The sequence below is a fragment of the Idiotropiscis lumnitzeri genome, chromosome 21, assembly GCF_059441095.1.
Source record: "Idiotropiscis lumnitzeri isolate Australia: NSW breed Sydney's pygmy pipehorse chromosome 21, RoL_Ilum_1.0, whole genome shotgun sequence".
NCBI lineage: Eukaryota > Metazoa > Chordata > Actinopteri > Syngnathiformes > Syngnathidae > Idiotropiscis > Idiotropiscis lumnitzeri.
The window spans coordinates 2,918,375-2,940,478 of NC_142411.1; the positions used below are offsets into that span (position 1 = coordinate 2,918,375).

The following is a 22,104-nucleotide window of genomic DNA, read 5'->3' on the forward strand; positions in this document are numbered from 1 at the left end:
GGCGGAATGCAATACCGTGAGGCGTTCACGGAACATTCCGGAACATTGGAAAAGGTTACGAGTTGAATTCCGGACAATTCTTTGTGACGCAATTACCTTGGAAAAAAAAACCTAAAAGGCAACAGTCATCATAAAATATACACAGGCAAATAGAAGAATTTTGTTTGTGTTTGTGAGTTTATTTTATTATAAATGTTTATGCTTTCATTAAAAAAAGGTTACAAAAAGACATGCTTCATATTTCTAGTGACTTAATATTTTTCTTAAAGGTTTTCACAGTACACCCCTAAAAGAAAAATATATACACGGTTCCAAGCATTTGTATTTAGCCAAAAACAGTTTTTAGCATGTTTGCCTACCAGTGTGAATGCAAGTTTGTTTATATGTTCCCTGTGATTGATTGGCCACTAGTCATGTGTCTTCCATCTGAATGGAAGTCAGCCGAGGGTACCCCTATATCACTAAATTGTATTATCCTTATTCAACAAAAATATAATTGCATGGAATCAGTCAAAATAAAAATATGAAGTTTTGTTTGGTGTAGTTTCACATAAGTAGCTGAGGTTCTATTGTAACAACTCCATGGACGACCTTTTTTTTTTTTTTAACATTGTGACAAACAGTTACGGTTCAGAAACAAATCATTGAAATAAGTTACAAAAAGTAGTATTACGAACGCAGGCAAATGTGGTCGATGGTTTAGTCGACTTCCTCCATTCTTGACGTGTCGTCATCGCCCTCCAGCACTGGCATGTCTTCTTCGGCAGGCTGAGCGAGGTCCTCAACAGCCGAGTCATCTTCGTCAATGCCTGGCAATTATACATTTGTATGAGCAACTTTGAAATTCATTTAGAAGGTGATAAACTAACATAAGATCAAATAAACTACGATATTAGTCCCAGAATGCAGGATGGAGAATCACTCACCAAGACCCAGCTTGATCATCCTGTAGATGCGGTTAGCATGCGTCTGAGGGTCCTCCAGCGTGAATCCTGAAGAGAGCAGAGCCGTCTCGAAGAGCAGGATGACCAGGTCCTTCACCGCCTTGTCATTCTTGTCCGCCTCCGCCTTCACCCTCAAGGTCTCCACAATGGGATGCAAGGGGTTGATCTCCAGGTGCTTCTTGGCCGTCATGTAGCCCATGGTGGAGTTGTCCCTCAGGGCTTGCGACTTCATGATCCTCTCCATGTTGGCCGTCCAGCCGTACGTGCTGGTGACGATGCAGCAGGGCGATGAGACCAGCCGGTTGGAGACCGTCACCTTCAAAAGAATGACGCATTTTGTTATCGTCACATAAAAAAAACCCGCAATAACAGTCAAGCGAATCCTGCAAACAAACCTTTTCAATCTTCTTGTCCAGGATGTCCTTCATGATCTTGCAAAGGTTCTCAAATTTCGTCTTAAGTTCCTCTTGCTTCTTCTTGTCATCCTCATCCTCGGGGAGCTCAAGACCTTCCTTGGTAACCGAGACCAGGTTCTTTCCGTCGTATTCCTTCAGCTGCTGGACGCAGTACTCGTCAATGGGCTCAATCATGTAGATGACTTCCAAGCCGGCCTTGCGGAGGCGCTCCACGAAGGCGGAGTTTGCCACCTGGTCTTTGGTCTCGCCTGGTTCAAAAGTCAGGAGTTAATTTATTTTACATACCAAAGAAATGTAAGGAAATGGTGCTAACGACTGAATTGTTACAAACCTGTAATATAGTAGATGTGTTTCTGGTTGTCCTTCATGCGTGAAACGTAGTCCTTCAGAGAAACCAACTCATCTCCAGAAGCGGATGTATAATATTGCAGCATGTCCGACAGTTTCTTCCTGTTCTGAGAATCTTCATGGATGCCAAGCTAAAAACGCGAATATAGATTAATATTTTTGTTCGTAGAAATCTTCGAGGGATGTCAACTTTGAAATTCTACCTTGATGTTCTTGGAGAACTGCTCATAGCACTTCTTGTAGTTGTCCTTGTCTTCTGCAAGCTCGGAGAAGAGTTCCAAGCACTTCTTGACCAGGTTCTTGCGGATGACTTTCAGGATCTTGCTCTGCTGCAGCATCTCTCTGGAGATGTTCAGGGGCAGATCTTCGGAATCGACTACGCCCTTGATGAAGTCTGAGAAGAAACAAAGGAAGACAATCTGGTGAGTGCTGAAAAGGTTCGCAAAAAAAAAAAATCACCTTCGGGGAAGCTTAACGAGCTACTTACTGAGATACTCTGGGATTAGTTCCTCACAGTTGTCCATGATGAAGACCCTGCGAACGTACAACTTGATGTTGTTCCTCTTCTTCTTGTTCTCAAAGAGGTCGAACGCAGCCCTTCTGGGTACAAAGAGCAGTGCTCGGAACTCCAACTGGCCCTCCACGGAGAAATGCTGCAGACAAACCAAAGAAGTCTTAGATGGATCCCGTTGTCGCGTTCACGTCGACAAAGATCTCCAGAATTTATTTACCTTGACGGCCAGGTGGTCCTCCCAGTCGTTGGTGAGACTCTTGTAGAACTCGCCGTATTCCTCGTTGGTGATGTCGTCGGGATTACGGGTCCAAATGGGCTTTGTTTTATTCAGCTCTTCCTGATCCATGTACTTCTCCTTGACCTTCTTCTTCCTCTTGTTCTTGCTCTCTTTGGTGTCCTCGTCCTCATCAGAGCCGACGTCCTCGATTTCTGGTTTGTCCTTGTTCTCTGCGGCGTCTTTGTCCGCATCCTCCTCTTTCTCGCCCGCCTCAAGGTCCACCTCCTTCTCTCGCGTCTTCTCCACCTTGAAAATAATGGACGGTTTTAAATCGGATCTTTTTGGTTTGTTCCGGAAAAACGAGTTTGAACAAACTCCCTTACGTAAAGTGTAATAGGGTATCCAATGAACTGCGAGTGCTTCTTCACAACTTCCTTGATGCGCTTCTCCTCACAGTATTCCGTCTGATCTTCTTTGAGGTGCAGGATCACTCTCGTGCCTCGGCCAATGGACTCTCCTGAAAGTCGGCAATGTCGCGATAATCAATGCCCAGTTCACACGCCACCAGACGGGCCAGTGCATTGTGAGAAATAACGTTGAGTAAAATTTACCAGTATCGGGTCGGACTGTGAACGAGCCCCCGGCGGCGGACTCCCACACGTACTGCTCGTCGTCGTTGTGTTTAGTGATGACCGTCACCTTGTCGGCCACCAGGTAGGCCGAGTAGAAGCCCACGCCGAACTGACCGATCATGGAGATGTCGGCTCCGGCCTGCAGGGCCTCCATGAACGCCTTGGTGCCCGACTTGGCGATGGTGCCCAGGTTGTTGATCAGGTCCGCCTTGGTCATGCCGATACCCGTGTCCACCAGGGTGAGGGTACGAGCGTGAAGGTCGGGCCGGACTTCAATTTTCAGGTCTTTGCAGGAGTCGAGTCTGCTGGGGTCGGTCAAGCTCTCATAGCGGATTTTATCCAAAGCCTGTCAGCAGAAAATCAAGGTTGCGTTCAGGTACAATAAGATGACAAAACTCAGCACAGCACAAAAAGTGCGCTACAAAAAAAAAAAAAAAAAAAATTCTTCAACAAATGACACTCAAATAACATCCATTTTCCAATCCTGAGTAAATAAAATCAATTCACCCATCCATCCAATTGCATGGCACACATTAACAAATACATTTTAAAAAAATGTTCAAGAATCAGAAGATGTCTGGATGGCCAAACCATTTCCTAAACAACACGTGTTGAAGCATGCTTACATCAGAAGAGTTGGAGATGAGCTCCCTGAGGAAGATCTCCTTGTTGGAATAAAACGTGTTGATGATAAGTGACATCAGCTGAGCAATCTCAGCCTGGAACGCAAAGGTCTCCGTCTCCTCCTCCATGGCATGTGCGGCGTTCTCGGGCATCTATTAGAGAAAAATAAATAAATAAATTATTAAAACCCATTTAAGCACCAATTTTTATTTATTTATTTATTTTTATTTATTTTTTTTTTAGGAATGGAGGCACAAGTGAGCTGATATTGTGTTGCCGTTTGAAATAAAGATAAAAAAAACTCTAAAATATCTTAATATCTGCAAGCCAGTTCTGATGATCAAGACTTGAGGGGGGTTGTAGGGCGGGGTGTTAGCAGCTGCTTATGGTGGATCAGCACGTGTTCGTCCTGTCAATCAAACACCTTTGACCATCCCCCAATGAGTTACCCAACACTTCGATCTTATAGAAACCGGATTTTAAAAAAAAGAATTTGACTCCATTTCTGCATCGGTATCATTGTAGTCCAAACACGCATTAAATCTTCACTTTATTCCTGCTGCTCGGGTGTCCGCCATTGCGCTCACGCTCAGGGTCACCCTCCATGCCATGTGCTCAGGGCACGCTTCAGTTTCATCAAGACACTTGTGGCACAGAACTCCACCGCACAGTCCAAATGGACGACAGCTCGTCAAAATGGAATATTACTGTCCATGAATTGCTTCAATCTAGCCACAAATATTTATTTCGCTAGTATTTTCATTCAGAGTACAGCAAGAAATGACTCCACGGTGTTCCATTTTGCTTACCTTGAATATGAAATCTGTGGTGGTCAAGTCTGACTTTGTGAAAAGTTCTGAACCTGATTGAGTGTTACGCTGCTGCTCCTTCCGATGAGCGTCTTTGGACTCGATGCAAACTCCCACAACACGTCGGTGTCTTTTTATATACCTCAGCCAGGGGGGCTTCTGGAAGCTCCCATTCAGAAGGTTCCAGAAGATACGTCCACTACCAAGGGGAGGGGGGCGGGGGGGGTCGTGGGAGGTGGCAGTTGGAGTGGGTGGCGAGTGAAACACCCGAGCCCCTAAAGTTGATGTGCCCTTATAGGGCAGCAAAGTCCCAAGCAGTGCCTGTCAGTCAAGACAAGAGCCTTCCTGATTGCTTGGTTGGCCATTAGGGCCGCAAGACAACCAAATCCCACCCACCCTGCAAGTCCCCACAGCTGTGCATTGCCATTGCTATCAGCTGCTGTGACACACACACACACACACGCACACCCACACACAAAAAACTTGACAATTTCATGTTAAATCGGGGAGTAATTGCTTTATGATAAATGTAGTCTCCAGTCTCCAGGAGTTTCAGTTTTCAGTTTTTCTAAAGAGGCATTTGAACTCCAAACATCAGGAATTAAACACTTAACAAGAATGACAATCAGACCCAGTAGAGCAGTTTTACTTCCTTTTCATCAGTCATCCGAGCGCTAAAGAGACACTTGAGCTGACATGCAACTTTTGCTATTTAGGTGTGGCTGTGCCTCATGTTATTGATCTTGGAAATACATTATTAAACAATTGCATGTATTCCCTGCAATGTTCTCACGTTCCCAGGGGGTACACGTACCCCTGGTTGCGAAATCGAGATGACCAGGCGGTAGCAGTATATGACACTTGCAACACATTCCATGTTATGTAATCCAAATAGTTGTAGTTGGAAGGGAGTAGTAAATTCTACCTCCAGGCAGATCGAGTAGTGAGTGTCGCAATCGTTGTAAGACGATACTGTCAGACAAGTCAAGATATCAAATAGGTGGAATAAAAAAATTCAATGAATAATATTCTATTTAATCAATTTATCCTTAATGTAAAACATCGAGCTCACAATTGAATTCATAATAAATTATAATTTGGACTATTTTTTTTTTAATTGTGCGTGTTACGTTTCACAAACAGAAATTTTCAAAATCCCCTCAAAAATGTCTGCATTTCCTGTTGGAGTTGAAATCTATATTTAACTTTATCAAATTAATTAACAATAAGAAGAGCAATAAGAAATTGTTATTTTTATTGCCTTTTTCCTGTAAATCCTTTTACTGTAGTTTCATCTTTACATTTATCTTTTTTTATTTGGCAGTGAATGTATCTACTAATCTGATTTCCTGATATCATATAATTTTCATTATTGATGACTGTTTTTTTAATTGAATATGTGATATTGCTGTACTGTTTGTAAATTATCAATAAAGTTAAAAACAATCTTTTATATCACGTGACTTGTAGTGGCCCCCAGTGCGCATGACCACTAGTCTGATTTGTACATGCGTGGTCCGCAACATCCGGGGCCTTGGACAAGGATGAACGGCGACTTTCAAGATGGCGGCGGAGGGAGGAGGGAAGGAGACGAACGAGATTAAAACGCAATTCACCACCCGGGAAGGCGTCTACAAACTCCTCACGCACTCCGAATACAGCCGCCCGAACCGGGTGCCCTTCAACTCGCAGGGATCCAACCCCGTCAGGGTCTCCTTCGTCAACGTCAACGACCAGTCAGGCAACGGCGACAGGATCTGCTTCAATGTGGGCCGGGAGCTCTACTTTTATATCTACAAAGGTGTGAGAAAGGTAAACAACGTTGACAGTAGCCGCCAGTGAATGCGTGTGCCGGGTAGCAGCCGCACCGTCTCGGCGTCTCCGTCCCCCCTCCCGCGCTGTCGACCCGCCGGGCTCGTGTCGCAGATTGGCCGGGCGAGGCCATGTAGCGTCCAACTATGTTGGACGCGAATTAGCAACCGCAGCTAATATAATCGCCACAGCTAATATAATCGCCACAGCTGTTTAACACTTCAAGTGAGCACGTCGTTCTGTGAGACTTTCTCATCAGTTAGGAGTGACCTCTATGCAGCAAATGCTTTGTTTACATTTGACGTGTTTGTAGGAATGAGATGACAGCATGACGTAATTAACTAAATGTCAGGTGTTCATTGTCAACTTTGAGGTCAATAGTGACAGTGGTTGCATGTTTCGTCACATCGGTATGTAAGCGACAAAAACGGTTGCCTGCTTACCAGTGGGTCTCAAACTTTATACAGGTATCACCATGTGAAAAAAAACCATCACTTAGCTCAACAAGTACAGACATGAAACACAGTGGGATAGTAGACCTAAGTGTTCATCAAAAATAAGACTGCATTCCTTTAGTTAATAACGGTACGCACTGAACATTAACACTGTGCCTTAAAGTGGAGGTTGCAATTTTAAAAATCAAACGTTGAGTGTAGCCTCACGTCACCGATTCCGTTTTCAGGCTGCCGACCTGAGCAAGCCCATAGACAAGCGGCTATACAAAGGCACGCAGCCCACGTGCCACGACTTCAACCCGCTCACCGCCACCGCCGAGAGCGTGTCCCTGCTGGTGGGCTTCTCGGCGGGCCAGGTGCAGCTCATCGACCCGATCAAGAAGGAGACGAGCAAGCTCTTCAATGAAGAGGTGAGTTATCATTATATTTGATTTATTTTTGGAGGGAATTTTGACTAGTATTTTTGAGTTTTTTTTTTTTTTCTCATCCAAGTGCGTCATAAACATAAGTCAGTAAAATCATAATAAAACAAATGACGATATTAATATATCTGTGGCTTTTTTTACTTTTTATGTTTCATGATTATTTGGACACTCCATAGCTACCGCCTACTGATGGACCGAAATGAAACATGTTTTTCTTTCTCCTCAATTTGCAGCCGTTGTGATTTGAAAATTGCCGTGTCGATTTAAATTTGATAAATATTTCAGTATAAGAAGCATGGTCCTTGACGATTACTCTTTCCACTCACTAGAGACTAATCGACAAGTCACGCGTGACATGCGTGCGATGGGTCCCTGGTTCTGAGAGCCTCTTTTTGGTGGCCCATTCGAGCGGCGCCATGTACCTGTACAACGTGGAGAACACGTGCGGCACGGCGGCGCCCCACTACCAGCTCCTCAAGCAGGGGGACAACTACGCCGTGCACACCTGCAAGAGCAAGTCGGGCCGCAACCCTTTACTGCGCTGGACGGTGGGCAACGGCGCGCTCAACGAGTTCGCCTTCTCCCCGGATGGTAAGTTTCTGGCGTGCGCCAGCCAGGACGGCTACCTGCGGGTGTTCGGCTTCGACGCCGCCGAGCTGCACGGCACCATGAAGAGCTACTTTGGCGGCTTGCTTTGCGTGTGCTGGAGCCCCGACGGCCGCTACATCGTGGCGGGCGGCGAGGACGATCTGGTGACAGTGTGGTCGTTCTCAGACTGCAGGGTGATCGCGCGGGGACACGGACACAAGTCGTGGGTGAGCGTGGTGGCATTCGACCACTGCACCACCAGCGTGGAGGACGGCATCGGGGGTGAACCCCCCGCCGAGTTTAGCGGCAGCGACGATGACTTTTACGAGCATATTCACTTTAGTGCGGGAAGGGATCGGGCCAACAGCGCCCACTCCCGACTTTCTAAGAGGAACTCGACGGACAGTCGGCCCGTAAGCGTGACATACCGATTCGGGTCCGTTGGCCAGGACACCCAGCTGTGTCTGTGGGACCTGACCGAGGATATCCTATTCCCTCACCTCCCTTTGTCTCGCACCAGGACTCACACTAATGTCATGAATGCCACCAGCCCGTCAGACACGGCAGCAAACACTATTTTCACTTCCGGCACGAACGGCAAAGACAACGTTAGCAACAGCAGCACCGGCGGCAACACGCCAAACTCCCTCCCGGGGACGCTGCCTCGCTCCAACAGCTTACCGCAATCCTCCAACCCGGCTGGGGGTGGCGGCAGCACCCCCAACAGTCACACGGGCAGCAGCAGCAGCAGCAGTAGCACTGCCGCCGCCACCGCCAAGGCCGGCGGCAGCATCATGGACAGCGCCCTGATTGCCGCCGGCGTGGGCAAGTTCGCCACGCTGTCGCTGCACGAGGCACGCAAAGAGCGGCCGGAAAAGGAGCACAAGCGCATGCACAGCGCCGGCCACATCGGCAGCAAGAGCGGCGACAAGCTCAGCCAGCTGGGCGCTTCCAGAGCGGCGGGGACCAAGGGCGACACTGCCAAGACGCTGGGCACGGTGCTGTGCCCGCGCATGGAGGAGGTGCCGCTGCTGGAGCCGCTGGTGTGCAAGAAGATCGCCCACGAGAGACTGACGGTGTTGATCTTCCTGGAGGACTGTCTGGTCACGGCCTGCCAGGAGGGCTTCGTTTGCACGTGGGCCCGGCCTGGCAAAGTGGTGAGTCACAGGTCACGTGATGGGCATACTGTCATGTGACTTCATTTTCGTAACCTCTTTGAGGAAAGGCGTCCAATATCTGACGTACCTACTCGACTCTTCTTAATCATGCTTTTCAACTGGCAAAAGCAAGCGCTGCGAAGCTCGTATCGAGCGTCTGCGTTTTGCTCGGGCAGTAATTTCCAACTTTTCGCTATTTAATTGTCCAATTTAACATTTCTATTCGCTCACACCCGCCATTTTGTCTGTTGCCTCCTCTCCGCAGGGACTGCTTTCATCTCAAAACAACCCCGCCAACTCCCCCAGCGGAACCGTAGTATAGCCCCCCCGCCCCCGGCCACAAAGCCGGTGCGATGACGACCAAGACGCGGTCGGCGGAACGTTGCCGCCGTGAGTCTGCAGTGAAATGGGTGCTATTCGACAAAGGACGAGGAGCTTTAAGGTTTTTCGAGGAAGGGCTGACTGGTTCACTGTTCATATATCAAGCTGACAGTCTTCTTGTTTGGGTGTTCTCCCGTTTTTTTATTTTTTATGTGGTGGGCCTCTAAAAGGGAACTTTTTTTTTTTTTTTTTGAAGTGGCTGCATATCCTCTGCTCATGGAGGTCGTACTTCCTTAAATCACACAAAGTGTATTTGCACAAATTTAGCAGCCCTTCCTCCCTGGTGTGTGAGGTTGTTTTTTTTTTTTTTTTCTCGAGCAGAACACAAGCAGATTTTGGAAGCGCTTGGCTTGTCAACGCCCTTTGTCTCTCACGTTGGATGCTGCAATCATGTTTATTTTATTATTCTTATTTAGGAAAACAATGTTTGCACTTAACAAGTTTGTTGATGCGAGGACGGATGTACATTTTATTTGGAGTGTTCAATAGAATTAAAAACCTTTGTACCTATTGTTTATTTTAATATGGTTTCCCCATATGACAGGCTCTGTACTATATGTAAATATTGTATTGCAAGGATTTATGGAGCTGATTAATAGTTTAAAGAGCCTTTTTTGAGGAAATAAAATTGAGATATTTCTAATTCAGAAAATCTAATATTAAAATGGAAAATATGCAGATTTCTCCCCGCCCTTCCCCCTTTTTCCACCCCCATTTCTGTTGTACATAAAGAGAATTCAGGTGTATTTTTTCTTAACGCAACGTTTGGTATAATATAGGAGATGCTTTTATCTAACCGCTAGTGGTGAACGCTCTTGTTCAGCCATCAGTCCGAGCTCAGGTAAAACCGCAGAAACGCGCACTGGCCGAACGTGTGAATCAACTCCCGACCTGACAACTCCTCTTTAGTATGAGCGGCGTGCATATTACGACGATGACTATTTTTTTAAAACAACACTGTGTCGATTCATGCTAGAGCTGGACAGTGCTTGAGGCTGTTTTTCATCCAGCGCCCACGGGGAGAAAGACTGGGAGGGTTTGAACAGTGGCAGCCTTTTTCCTCCATGTGACGCCTATTAAACTGTTTGACAGACTATAACCACGACTCTGTCTATATTATTAAAAAAAAAAATATATATATGTATTTATAATATATATATATATTATAATATATAATTTTTTAATATATATATATTTTTTTATATATATATATATTTAAACACATTGAATTTTGTAAATGTATATTTTTTTAAATCTATATTTTTGGAATATATATATATTTTAAATGTATATAAATTTTTTTTTAATGTATTTATATATACATGCGTGTGTGTGTGGTTTTATCAGTGCAGAAAAGGAAAAAGTTGAGATTTTTTATTGTAAGGCCATAATGCCCGACCTAGCCCAAGGTAAAGTGCGAGAACAATCGGTGTGTTCCCTCAATTAATTCAGAGGACTAATGAGGCCTGTGGCTACCCCAGAGCGCTTTACCCCCCGTTCATTATTTAAATGATACCAGCTAGCAATTCCATCACGAGTTCTACCGACAAACTCATCTCATTAGTCAACTGTCATATATTCTGGCGAAAACAACAACATCGCACATTCTTTAGAGGGCGTAGAACAGGACGCGACGCCAGGGGATTTAAAAGCATCAGCAGACCGTTTGTCATCGAGACCGAAGAGCCCTGTTCCCCTTCATCGATGTTCCAATTTATTCTAAGCATTCCTGGGAGGTGGCGGCCCAATTATTGGGCATCTCATTTGCAAATTTGGGCAACCTTCAAGCATCACACCATGAGTTATAGTGTGTCTCTAGAGAGCTCAGATGCAGTAAATGTAAATCGCGGGTTAAAAAAAAACCTAGACAGAATGCTGTCATCTACTGGAACACACAAAAAAAAAAATCCTCAAGGCAGAGATGCTATACCCGTCTCCCGTGTTCCAAAAAGATGTCACCACGCATCTAATTATCTTGTTGTGGGAAGCCGCAACGGCTGCGTAAGGCCATACCATAAATCCGGCGACAAAACTTGATCTTCCATGAGCCCAAAATCCCAACATTCATCTTTATTTTTTTCACAACAGTCCAGTGAAACAGGCAATATGAGGAAAAAGTCCATAAAGATTTTAGTTTGAAAAGGCTTTCTTCTTCATTGAGGATGCAAAAGAGACAAGAATATCGAACATAGTCGCAATTAAGGTCACTGTAATCGCACGTAGCTCTTGCAGAGTTCATGATCCCTGATATCCCCCCAGCCCCCGTTCTTCACATGCGGCGCCACCCCACCGGCTCCATTCGCCGGCAGTCTCTTGGTGATCAAAAGATTCTTGGGGAACAGCTGGCTGCTGCTGCTCTGCAGGATGTTCTCGATCTTGCTCTTCTGGCTCGCTGGCATGCACGTGGCCTTTTTGTGGTGCATGCCGCAGTCGCCGGCGTGGAAGACGCGAGGCGCTTCACTCACCATCACCTTCCAGAAGGATGGCAGGCAGGACACGGTCAGGTGCTGCAGGGACCAGTCCCAGTTGTAGTCGTCGTAGGTGCAGAACGTGTCCGTGCAGCCAAGCAGCTTCTGGTAGGTGTCCCGACTCAGAACCATGCCCATGTTGTGCTCGGTGGACTTCCACGCCTTCACCTCGACCTTGTTGGCTTTGCCGGAGTAGCCGATGTGGCTGTAGCTGCCCAGTGACAGGATGTCGCAGTCGCTACACTGCTCCCGTTTTAGCGCCGACATCAGCTTCAGAAAGTGGATAAAGTCCGGGGACAGGAAGTGGTCCTCCTCGATCAGCAGCACCAAACCGTTGTGGTCCTGGAGGACGTGCACTCGGTCCCACGTAAAGTGCAACTTCCACCACCAGTGGTGTTTGGTCTGGGAGAACTTGGCCTCGCGGTAGTGCCCGAACGAGTCTGGGTACTCGGCATTGATGCACCCCAACTTTAAGGCCTCCTTTTTGGGAATGTCCCGTGGACAGTCCCTCGGGTCGTTTCCGGGAAACTCCTGCGGGTACAGCTGGATGCTGAACGGGAAGAAAATCTGCAGGACCTGGCAGAAGTCCACCGAGTTTACCACTTTGTTAATCTCGGGGGACCAGTAGTCGTGGCTGAATATCAGCAGTATGCTTTCCACGCCGCTCGCCTTGCGCAAGCTGTCCACCAGCAGCTTCAGGTAATCCGGACGGTTGTGGACCTGGACCACCACGACCAGGTCGTCTTTCTGCCGCACCGCCTTGAACTTCTCCTCGTTTCTTATCGTCTGGTCAAAGTTGAGCTGGAAAACGATGCCGCGGTAAACCAGAGTCGTGTTTTCCGCATCGGGCTTGGCTTTGTTTTCTTTGTCTTTCATTCTTTCCAGGTGCGTCTGATTCAGAGGAGTAACGGGAGCCCGGCTCGCGTCGGGCGCGACTTGCAGCTGGATACGCGTGTCAAGGCTATTTCTGCTAGTGCTAACGCCGCCATTTCTCTTTGCCAGAACCACATCCTCCGCTTCCTTCGAGAACGGCTCAATCTTCTTTTGCCGTGCACTGGTCCAAAACGCCAGCCCGCAGATGACAACCACCACAGTCAGTATCACCACCTTTCTCTTGTAGATCCGGAATCTCATTGTCGGGGATCAGGCTCTTGGAGGGAGGAGGGAAAAGAAAATAGATCGTAGGCGGATGGTTGTGATGGTGAAAAAGGTGACGAGAGGCTAATTGCTGGAAACATGGATCCTGCTCCACTGCCAAGGATGGGGCGTGAATAGCCAATAACGCATGCCAGTTGGTGGGAAGCAGCGAGGTTGCAGTGAACATGAATTGCCTGAATGAAACACAAATCAATACATCAAGTTAGAAAAGGTCGATATGGCCTCAAATTCATATTTCACAATTCCATGGAAGCTCTTTCTTAATGGTGCCATTGAGATGTTCTGCTAGTGTGACAACTCATCTCAATAAGATTGTGAAAAGAATTGGACGTGACAAATCCGGAGTACCCGAAGAAAAACCACGCCGGCACGGGGAGAACATGCAAACTCAACACAGGAAGGCTGGAGCAGAAATCGATCCCATGACCTTTGCACTGTGAGGCCATCATGCTAACCAGTCCATGTTTGCATTTGATATATATTTACAAATGGCTCATTAGACGATGTCATGCAACAACTGCAAACTTTCCATCGTTAATAGCGTGTGAGATGCATTTTATTGCATTAACTGGCAAATCTGACTTGGTCATAAGAGTGAAATTTTACACTGCATTATTGTCATTTGACTCCAGAAAAAAACGAAAATAAAGAGCAAACCACTGCGATAATAGCAACACCAACTTTAACTCTGCGTAAATGCATAATAGGTTCAAATATGACCTAATTATATATAACCATATGGTTTGACACCACTTCCTCCTGCTTGAGTGTGCATCGTGTTTATTTATTTATTTTTCCTCGTAATTCCATTACACTTGACGCCCAAATTTACCCTTTAGATTGAACATGTCAAGCAATATATTCCCGTTCATATAATCGTCGTAGTAGACTAGACACTGAACCGCAGCATGCTAGCACTAAGTCAGCAACGGCGACCAACTCCGTCCGCAAAACAGCACGGTCCGAAAAATAAATACCACTACCGCGTTTGTCGGTCCGGTTACCTGAAGTCGAAGCGGCCCAGCGTTCACTTCAGGAGAGAAACGTCAGTTCGGCCGAGTCCCATTTCCGCTCCATCCCTCCCGAGGAGCTACATGGAAATAGCAGCTAACTGCTAATGATAGCAAAATGTCTACTAGCGTCGCACTGCGCCCATTCGCTCAACAGGGGGCGCTTTGGGCCACTGTTACACTAATTTAGAAAACTAAAACAAATAAAGAAATATGTAAAAATAGTTATTTTTTTTACAGCTATTATTTGATGCGCGCCAAAAATATTTTCATGATTAAAGGGAACATAGTATGGAAAAAAATCTACTTGGTAACACTGTATATATTGAAAGAAAAAATATGTGTTTCTGTGTTCACGCCTCACAATACCTATAAGAATATATACTAAAGTCATCATTGTAATTAATCGTGTTTTTTTTTAACGAACTTCCTTTGTTATTGCCTTCTATTTTATTGCACGCTCTGTCAATACAGTCTTCCCGCCACTCGAGGGCGCTCGACCTGACCGCTCACCGGAACCGGATCCAGAAAATGTCATTTGAGCATGCGCACACCACGCTCTTCCTTTCCGACGTTCGAGCGAAAAGAGACAAGATGGGCCACCAACAGCTCTATTGGAGTCACCCCAGAAAATTTGGACAGGGATCCCGATCCTGGTTCGTATTGTTTGCCTTTTCACCTTGTGTTTACTTAAGTTCCGTCTGGTGTTACTTTGGCGCGGTTTCCACTTGCCTTGTATATCAAAATTTGCCATGAAGCGCGCACCGCATGGGAGGCTGGTCAGAAATTAACATGGCGGCGGATTGATGCCGGATGCTAACTGCTACCCTCGGTTAGCATCTTAAAATCACTTTTTAAACATCACAGAAATAAAGAGTTGGCAACGAATGCATACTATTGAAGTAGAAATAGTCGTGCAAAATAAATAAGACTGCGTCATGTAAAGCTTAAAATACTTTAAAAGTAGACGTGCAAAAGTACAACGTAATTACTGGCTATTTGAATGGAACACCAAATTTGACCACTTGAAAATGTTATTTTACTCTTTTTGCTTTTATGCTCTCGTGCATTTTTTTTTCACTTGTCAATCTTACTGTGAAACGCAAGGAGGTAAAATCACACAAGCGAAACACTTGGATACAGATGCTAGTGGAAAACAACACTTTGCCTCCCGTAAAATGCAAAACTACATAGACATCTTTATAATCATGATGTTTTGTGAACCATACAGTACATTATTCTCTTGTAATTTCTTTTCACTTGTCTTCAACAGCCGAGTTTGCTCGAACAAACACGGTCTGATCCGTAAATACGGACTCAACATGTGCCGCCAGTGCTTCCGGCAGTACGCCAAAGACATCGGTTTTGTCAAGGCAAGTAGTATCCACACATTTTTACTGCCTGTCTTTTTGTTGTTGTTGCAGCACCGGAACTCATCTAGTAAATATGTGAGTGACTATCTATTGCCAACTTTACCTACATCTCAATTTTCCTCCTCCGCAGATGGATTAAATATCACATTGTGCAGAGACGTCCGCCGATTGTTACCCGGAAGGCTGGACGAATGAATTATTCAAGACACTCACTGCAAATAAATGTTGTTTTTTTTTCCTCCTGGAATGCGTCGTTGTCTTTAATGATGAAAATGACATGTTTGTAAATTGTAGACTGGTCACAACAATGGTTACAAGTGAAATTCTACCTCTGTGAAGATGCTAATTTGTCAAGCGTTTTCCCTGGCTCAAATGGAGGCAGTGGTGTTTTATTTAAAATCCAAACTACGGGTTTGGACCAGCACATCTACAGAGATAAGATCCCGCCTTGTGGCCGGATGATTCGCCGCTTCCCACAACACCCTGAACATCTGACGGTTCCTACCTGTGAAGGGCATTGGCATTGAAGGGCTACCCTCCTGATGTGGCTGAGTGATGACCCAGTTTGCACTTTATAAACTGTAGTTTTTCAGACACTTGAAAGGCCAAAAGTAAGAGATGCTTTGTTACCAAAAGTCTTTACCTCTTTGAAATCCGTAGATTTGATAACTTGGCATGTAGGGAAGATTATGAGATACTACGTCTATGGAGATTGCTTCATGTGTCGTGTCACATTTGAACCGCTAGGTGGCAGCAACATCATGTTGTAATTCCAGGCGAATACTATCAACAATTTTTCAGCATGCCGTTTGAGATCAAGTCAACGTTTTTAATAGGAACATCAACTTTAAGCATGACAAGTGGCTCATTATTTTGCCAAAATCTACCTTGCATTGAACTGAAAATCAGTATTTGATTTTACACGGATTTGTTCGAGTCTGTCAGGGTGAAGGTGCCAAAACTCATACAGCGAGTTATCACGGCAATCAGAGCAAGTTTAGTGACGCCTAAGGTCAGCAAGATTTTTTTACCATCTTTGGCACTTATCTCAACAAAAACACGGAGCAGCCGTGCTGGGTGCATACTTGAGAATCACTGATTTTGATCCAACCCCTCCCACTCTCATTTGCTGTAAAACCGGTATGGAAATCACAAAATTATAATTAATGACGTCAATTTGGGTCACACCGCGGCCGAGCGCAATGAATTTAAAGGTCAACGTGCAAAAGCGGCTGAGTTCCAACAGGAAAATGAACACACGTGGATTCAACACACACACACGCGCTGCAACCTTTATGCATATACATGAGCGTGACCTCTGAACCGGTGGATGTGGCGCCAAAGTGGCCGCGAACCTACATTAGAATCCCGCGAGACCATGACACCCGTTGGAAGGCGCTCACGGTGTCAATCGCCCATTTCTATGTTGCAAAAGCAATGATTTATCTACGTTGGAAACGTTTAACCCGAGGTATGTGCTTTGAAGCCTTGCCTTGCTTCACTTGCTACTACGCTGCTGTTTAGTCCCAAATTAGTCTGGGATGGTTGTCATGGTAACTAAAGGCTTTTCACCTTTCGTTGCCATTAAACAATAAGCGCACCTATTTATGTATGTTTATGAAACTGTTATTACTACTTTATTACACTTTCATAGAAGAAAAGGTCATTTTCACTTAATACCGCTGCTCCCTTCTCTTTTGTAATAAGTGTCACCCCCCCAAAAAAGATAAGCAAGCCTGACGCTCAATGAACTGAGCTCATGAAAAAAAAGAAATACCTCAGCTTTTTTTGTTATCCCTTTAGAGGCTTATTTTGCTCAAAACATTTCAGGATAGATTGCTCGAGCTCAATGTCCCTTTTTTGTCTGGCACTAAATATTCACTGCTGTATATTTTGACAATAGTATCACTGTGAATGATGACTCATATGTCTGCCTCCATATCTATTTTCCGCTTTGTACCATCACTGCCATTAGTGATCATCACAGGGGCGTGCGTGCAGGCTGGCCAGCGTCTGACCATTAAATATGACATACTGGGTCCTTTGGAGGACCATTTGCCTATTTTAGGAGTTTAGAAATGGAAAAACATCAACTCCATATTGAGGTCAGCATGTTTTTTGAAAAAATAAATCATTGTAATACTATAATTTACTGCTTTTTTTCCGAACCCAACTGGCGTATCCGAAAATCCGTAACATAGTGCGGACATCATTTTTTGCGGGGAAATTTCTTTTTTGTCTTCTGGAAATGTAATGTAGTGAGCACTGCCAGTGGTTGTATGGCTCAATAGCGCCCTCTATTGACCAACCACCACTAATACCACAACGACATGTTTTGAGTGTGATTGACTCAAAATTAGAGATGGTCAATTCCCCCCTTTTTTCAGATCTATACCAGTACCAGTACCTGATACCTTAAAATAAGTTTGGTATTAACCCGATACCTGGTATCGCTACTCGCCCACCCTTACTCAAAATCAATCAGGTCCTCATTTTTTTTTCCTTTAGTTAACCATAATATGCAAATAGGACAGCCACAGGATTAACACACATAGAGGCAAAGAAATATATTTCAGAAATCTATGATTGAAGCGTGACGTCATCAGAGGCTGACAGGCCACCGAAAGAGCCCGATACGATCTTGCGGCCCGATCACATCTGGTTTGGTCTCAATACGAGGACGACGAGGATGCAGAAAAGGGTCGCGGATGAAGGGAGGTCGTCCGGCAAATGTCCCTTGTAAATAACCCCGGAATTCCCTGAGCCTTCTGCGGTGATCCCGGCTGACATTTATGAATTAATAAAACGACAACAGAATGTCAGCGCGTCTATTTGTAGCTCAGCCCAGGGAGCGTTTGTGCGTGTGGCTGTACATCGCAACTCAAACCCCGATCCCGCCCTCGTTTTATTGACATTCGCCGGCCAGTGACGACGCCTTCTCCAGACGAGGCCTTGCTAACTAAACCTGGATATAGTATGACATGCTTATTTCCTCGCAAAACACACACACGCACACGCACACACACGAAAAGGCCACATTCTTCCCCCCGCCGCTGTCAATGGGCTCGCCATCCTCCTCTTCTTGCTCCTCCCGTTTTTCTTCCAGCAGGGTCAGGCAGAAGCTTCCGGAGAGTTTTACCGTGATTTGTCCTGACAGCCTGAGCCCCCCCCCGCCCCCCAAGCCCCGCTACGTTCATTTAAAGCGACGCGCACACACACGCGGTGCTCGTGCGTGTGTGCGCGCCTGTGGCGATGTGTGCGCATGGGGCCAAAGAACATAGACTTGATTAACCTTCGCAACACACACACACGTGCACGCACACACACTGGGAAGTGCACTTATACTTAGATAAAAAAACACTTTGTTCATTTCATTAAGTGGACGTTCTGCAGGTTATTAAAAAAAGATTTATGAGCAATAGCTCAGAGTTCCTAGTTGGTGCTTTATTACGTAATAAAATTTTGTGGTTTTTTTCTTTTTAATTTTAGATCAGCATTGCAGTTATGTATTATGTATTTCTTTTTTTTTATACGTATGCATACATTTTAGGTTCCAATTTCCAGTTTTTGAGCTTTCAGGACATTTTGAAAAATATATTTTTTATATAAGTATATAATTTTTGGCCATAATTCCAGGGAGTTTTTTTCTGTGACACTTGGAACATCTTTGTATTAATTAATGCATTAATTAATTTAAATCATAATTCAATTTTCTAAATTTTAGGTCAAGCTGTTGTTGTTCTTTTTAGTTTTGCAAGATTACTTTTGGACGATTCAAAATTTCAAGATTTATTTATTTATTATTTTACTGTGCAAACAAATGTAAGTTTTTTTTTTAATTTGGAAACCAAATTTTAGATCAGAATTCCCAGTTCTTCAACTTTTGAATCACATTTTTCCTGAAAGTTTTGGTCACAATAAAAATTTTTATTTTTATTTTTTATTAAAAAAATACAATATAGAAAATTCAAAAGTTAGTAAAAATGTAGGTTTTTGACTTGGTGGAACTTGTCCATAAACCTCAGCTACCTTGACAAGCAACCAATTTTCGAAACCAAACAAGATTCCTTCACTGAACCAGATGATTGATTTTTTAACTATTTGATTGATTGGTCAAAAGGAAGTCATCTGTGATTTCCCCAAGGGCCATGGGTCAGATGTCGTTCAGGATCAATAGAACTCAGCGACAACAATGAGGTAGAAGGAAGACATTGATTCCGGGGGAATTGTTCGACATCATTCGGGTACTTGAGAAAAATAAACATTTATATGTTTGGAAATGTTCACATCCCACTCTGCCGTTGTTCTTATTGTTCATATGCATGTTGGCAGATGTGATGTGAAGTTTTTCTAAATAGCCTTTTGCATCCCTCGGTTCTCGTCCACTAGTCCTTGTTAGTGCAAACTTGTTTTAATCTTGCGACGACGTTTCATGTTGTTGTAGTTCAAATCAAATCATTGAATAAAGCCTATGTCCCTGCTCTCAAACACTCGCATCTGCGTGGTGATCCCTTCTCTGGCCGCAAGCGGTCACTGTCGAAGCGTTCTGAATGCAAACCTTCCTTTGAGATTCTATGCTCTCGACGTGCTTGCGTTGCATTTTTCTCTCGCTTGATAAAATGTCGTCCAAAAATTGGACAATTTGCAATTACTATTCGCTCTAACAATTATTTGATCAAAATGTAAGTTCTGACTTAAAATGTTGTGTTTTGACCGCGACTATCTTGTGAGTGTGGGAACCTTATTGCCGGTGATTTATTACATTTTCGGGCCGACATCAAAACGGCAATTTGGGCTCCCCGGCGCAATCTGCACGAATTCACCCGCCGTTGACCAAAAAAAAAAAGGCGAGGGTCTCGTTCCACTTCCTGGCCAAATGCCAACCCATAAACGCAGCCCAAGCCACTCGACTGAAGCGGTTAATATTCACCCTCGGTAATTTCTGCCCAATAGCAGAAGATTAACGCACATTTACGCTGCCTTCCGCGTGTTAAACCGCCGCCCGCCGTGTGCTATTACTTCCCTTTCGAAAGCCAGCGTTCCGGCTGCCTCGGAGCGAGTCGAAATGACATTTTGCAAAAGCCTCAATATAATAACACGCTGGTTGGATGACTTATTGCAGACAAAAAGTGGACTTTTTTTTTTTCCTTGTCCCGCTCTGCAGCCTAGCTTTAAACGCTATGCTAGCTTGAGCCGCCTGTGTCCGATTTGAAGACAGGAATGCCTCAATTTCCAGACCAAGAGGAACCATCCGGGCAGAGCTCCATTGATCCTTTTGGTCATCTTTGAGTGTGCTCGCATCGGCGTCCAGGTTTGCTAATGAAGCCGACGGACGAGAAGGAGAGCGAGCGCGTTGTTGTTTAGGCAGCGGCGATAACAACAGCTCAATCACAGAGCTGAGCGGAATGCTTAATTGGGGTCATTATTATAGCGAGGACAAGCGGAAAGATAAGCTTCCACTCCATGGAGCGCAACTTCACGAGCCTGCTGAGGCTTGATTTACATGCGCCGTGCCGTTACTCGTACTTTCTGGTCAAAAGAGAAAAATATCATGGGATGACGGTTGGTGTCAAGGAAGTATCTAATATATCTTCATTTCCGTGCATCTCTGGATATTCCTTTTGTGACATTTTTGTCCAATTTTTGTCACGTAAAATGGATATGCCTTGCGTCAATAAATTCGTAAACCCTGCGTGCTGTGGCATCCGTAAACCGCCGCTACCCAACTTAAAAACAACACCCCTAACTAGCATCACCCTCATCCATACCTCGCCTGCGTGCCAGCCAACGGCATGCAAAGTGCACGCCGCCGAGGCCCAGGAGTGGGTAAAATCTATTTTCTTGTTTCGCATGCGCTAATTTGGAGCAGCGGTGGCCTGTGTGTGTATTCGTCAAGCAGACAGTGTGGAGCGCATCAATAAGGAAACTTCAGCCGCCCCCCCCGCCCCGCCCCTGATGGATGGAGGTCCCTGAAGACACCCACATACAGTATGGGCCAATTTACGGCTTACTCTCACCGCGTTTGCAAGCAGGAGTGCTGACTGGCTGCTCTGCATGAAGACGTATCTGCACAAATAGAAGCCGTTAGTTTCCATACATTGGGTCTTTGCGTACCTCAAATGCCAACGATACTGAATTACTATTATGCATTTTCTATTTATGGAAATTTATGCTGTACACTGAATCTCTGAACTTCATTTGGGAATAATTGGAAGCACTTTAAACTCCGAACTCTATTTGGAGTTATTTAAAAACACCCAAAGCCTCTATTGTAAGAGGGTGTGCACACTTTTGCAACTCAGTTGTATAGCTCTACTTCCCCTCTCTGAATTATTTCAGTTTCTTTCAATTGGGCTGTAGAGGTTATAAATCCTAATTGTTCTCATTTGTGGTTGCCATGGTTACCCTGGAAATGTAACTCAGTTACTTTGCTGATTACTTGCTTTAAAAAGTATAAGATTCATCGTTGATTTAAAAAAAAAAAAGGGCATATTTGGGGTTGCTTACGACATTGCACATTCGAACAGGGGTGTGCAGACTTTTTCTATGCACTGTCCAATATGATGAGCTCATTTTTGTCATTGAGTTGAATTTATTTTCACTTTCAAAATCTCAATTCTTGTTTATCTTTACAGTCGCGCTTAATGCAACCGTTCGAGAGTCGGTATCAGTTTTGGCCGCAACACATTTAAAGCAAATTACTCTTGCTTTTTCCGGCGATCCATCATAGCCACAAGAAATACACCGATCCACTCCTCTCGCGTCCTCTTTCA

At 44.9% G+C, this 22,104-nt stretch overlaps 4 protein-coding genes across 4 annotated transcripts; 2 read left to right on the plus strand and 2 right to left on the minus strand.

Moving 5' to 3' along the window:
* Positions 1-158: 158 nt before the first annotated feature.
* Positions 159-4,726, minus strand: LOC148316461 (heat shock protein HSP 90-alpha 1). The gene is made up of 11 exons (XM_088286584.1): positions 4,505-4,726; positions 3,698-3,847; positions 3,051-3,417; positions 2,823-2,956; positions 2,440-2,745; positions 2,196-2,361; positions 1,912-2,102; positions 1,692-1,839; positions 1,340-1,608; positions 927-1,260; positions 159-809 (listed from the first exon to the last, which is right to left on the minus strand). The coding sequence occupies exons 2-11, from the start codon at positions 3,845-3,847 to the stop codon at positions 700-702; spliced, it is 2,175 nt and encodes a 724-aa protein (XP_088142710.1). The 5' UTR covers positions 4,505-4,726; the 3' UTR covers positions 159-699.
* A 1,266-nt stretch (positions 4,727-5,992) lies between these two features.
* Positions 5,993-10,421, plus strand: LOC148316462 (WD repeat-containing protein 20-like). The gene is made up of 4 exons (XM_088286585.1): positions 5,993-6,316; positions 6,999-7,181; positions 7,526-8,941; positions 9,207-10,421. The coding sequence occupies exons 1-4, from the start codon at positions 6,068-6,070 to the stop codon at positions 9,261-9,263; spliced, it is 1,905 nt and encodes a 634-aa protein (XP_088142711.1). The 5' UTR covers positions 5,993-6,067; the 3' UTR covers positions 9,264-10,421.
* A 956-nt stretch (positions 10,422-11,377) lies between these two features.
* Positions 11,378-14,116, minus strand: mgat2 (alpha-1,6-mannosyl-glycoprotein 2-beta-N-acetylglucosaminyltransferase). The gene is made up of 2 exons (XM_088286867.1): positions 13,953-14,116; positions 11,378-13,121 (listed from the first exon to the last, which is right to left on the minus strand). Exon 2 carries the CDS (start codon positions 12,922-12,924, stop codon positions 11,527-11,529), a length of 1,398 nt encoding a protein of 465 aa, XP_088142993.1. The 5' UTR covers positions 12,925-13,121; positions 13,953-14,116; the 3' UTR covers positions 11,378-11,526.
* A 330-nt stretch (positions 14,117-14,446) lies between these two features.
* On the plus strand, positions 14,447-15,571 carry rps29 (ribosomal protein S29). The gene is made up of 3 exons (XM_088286868.1): positions 14,447-14,614; positions 15,232-15,331; positions 15,462-15,571. The coding sequence occupies exons 1-3, from the start codon at positions 14,490-14,492 to the stop codon at positions 15,468-15,470; spliced, it is 234 nt and encodes a 77-aa protein (XP_088142994.1). The 5' UTR covers positions 14,447-14,489; the 3' UTR covers positions 15,471-15,571.
* Positions 15,572-22,104: the final 6,533 nt, after the last annotated feature.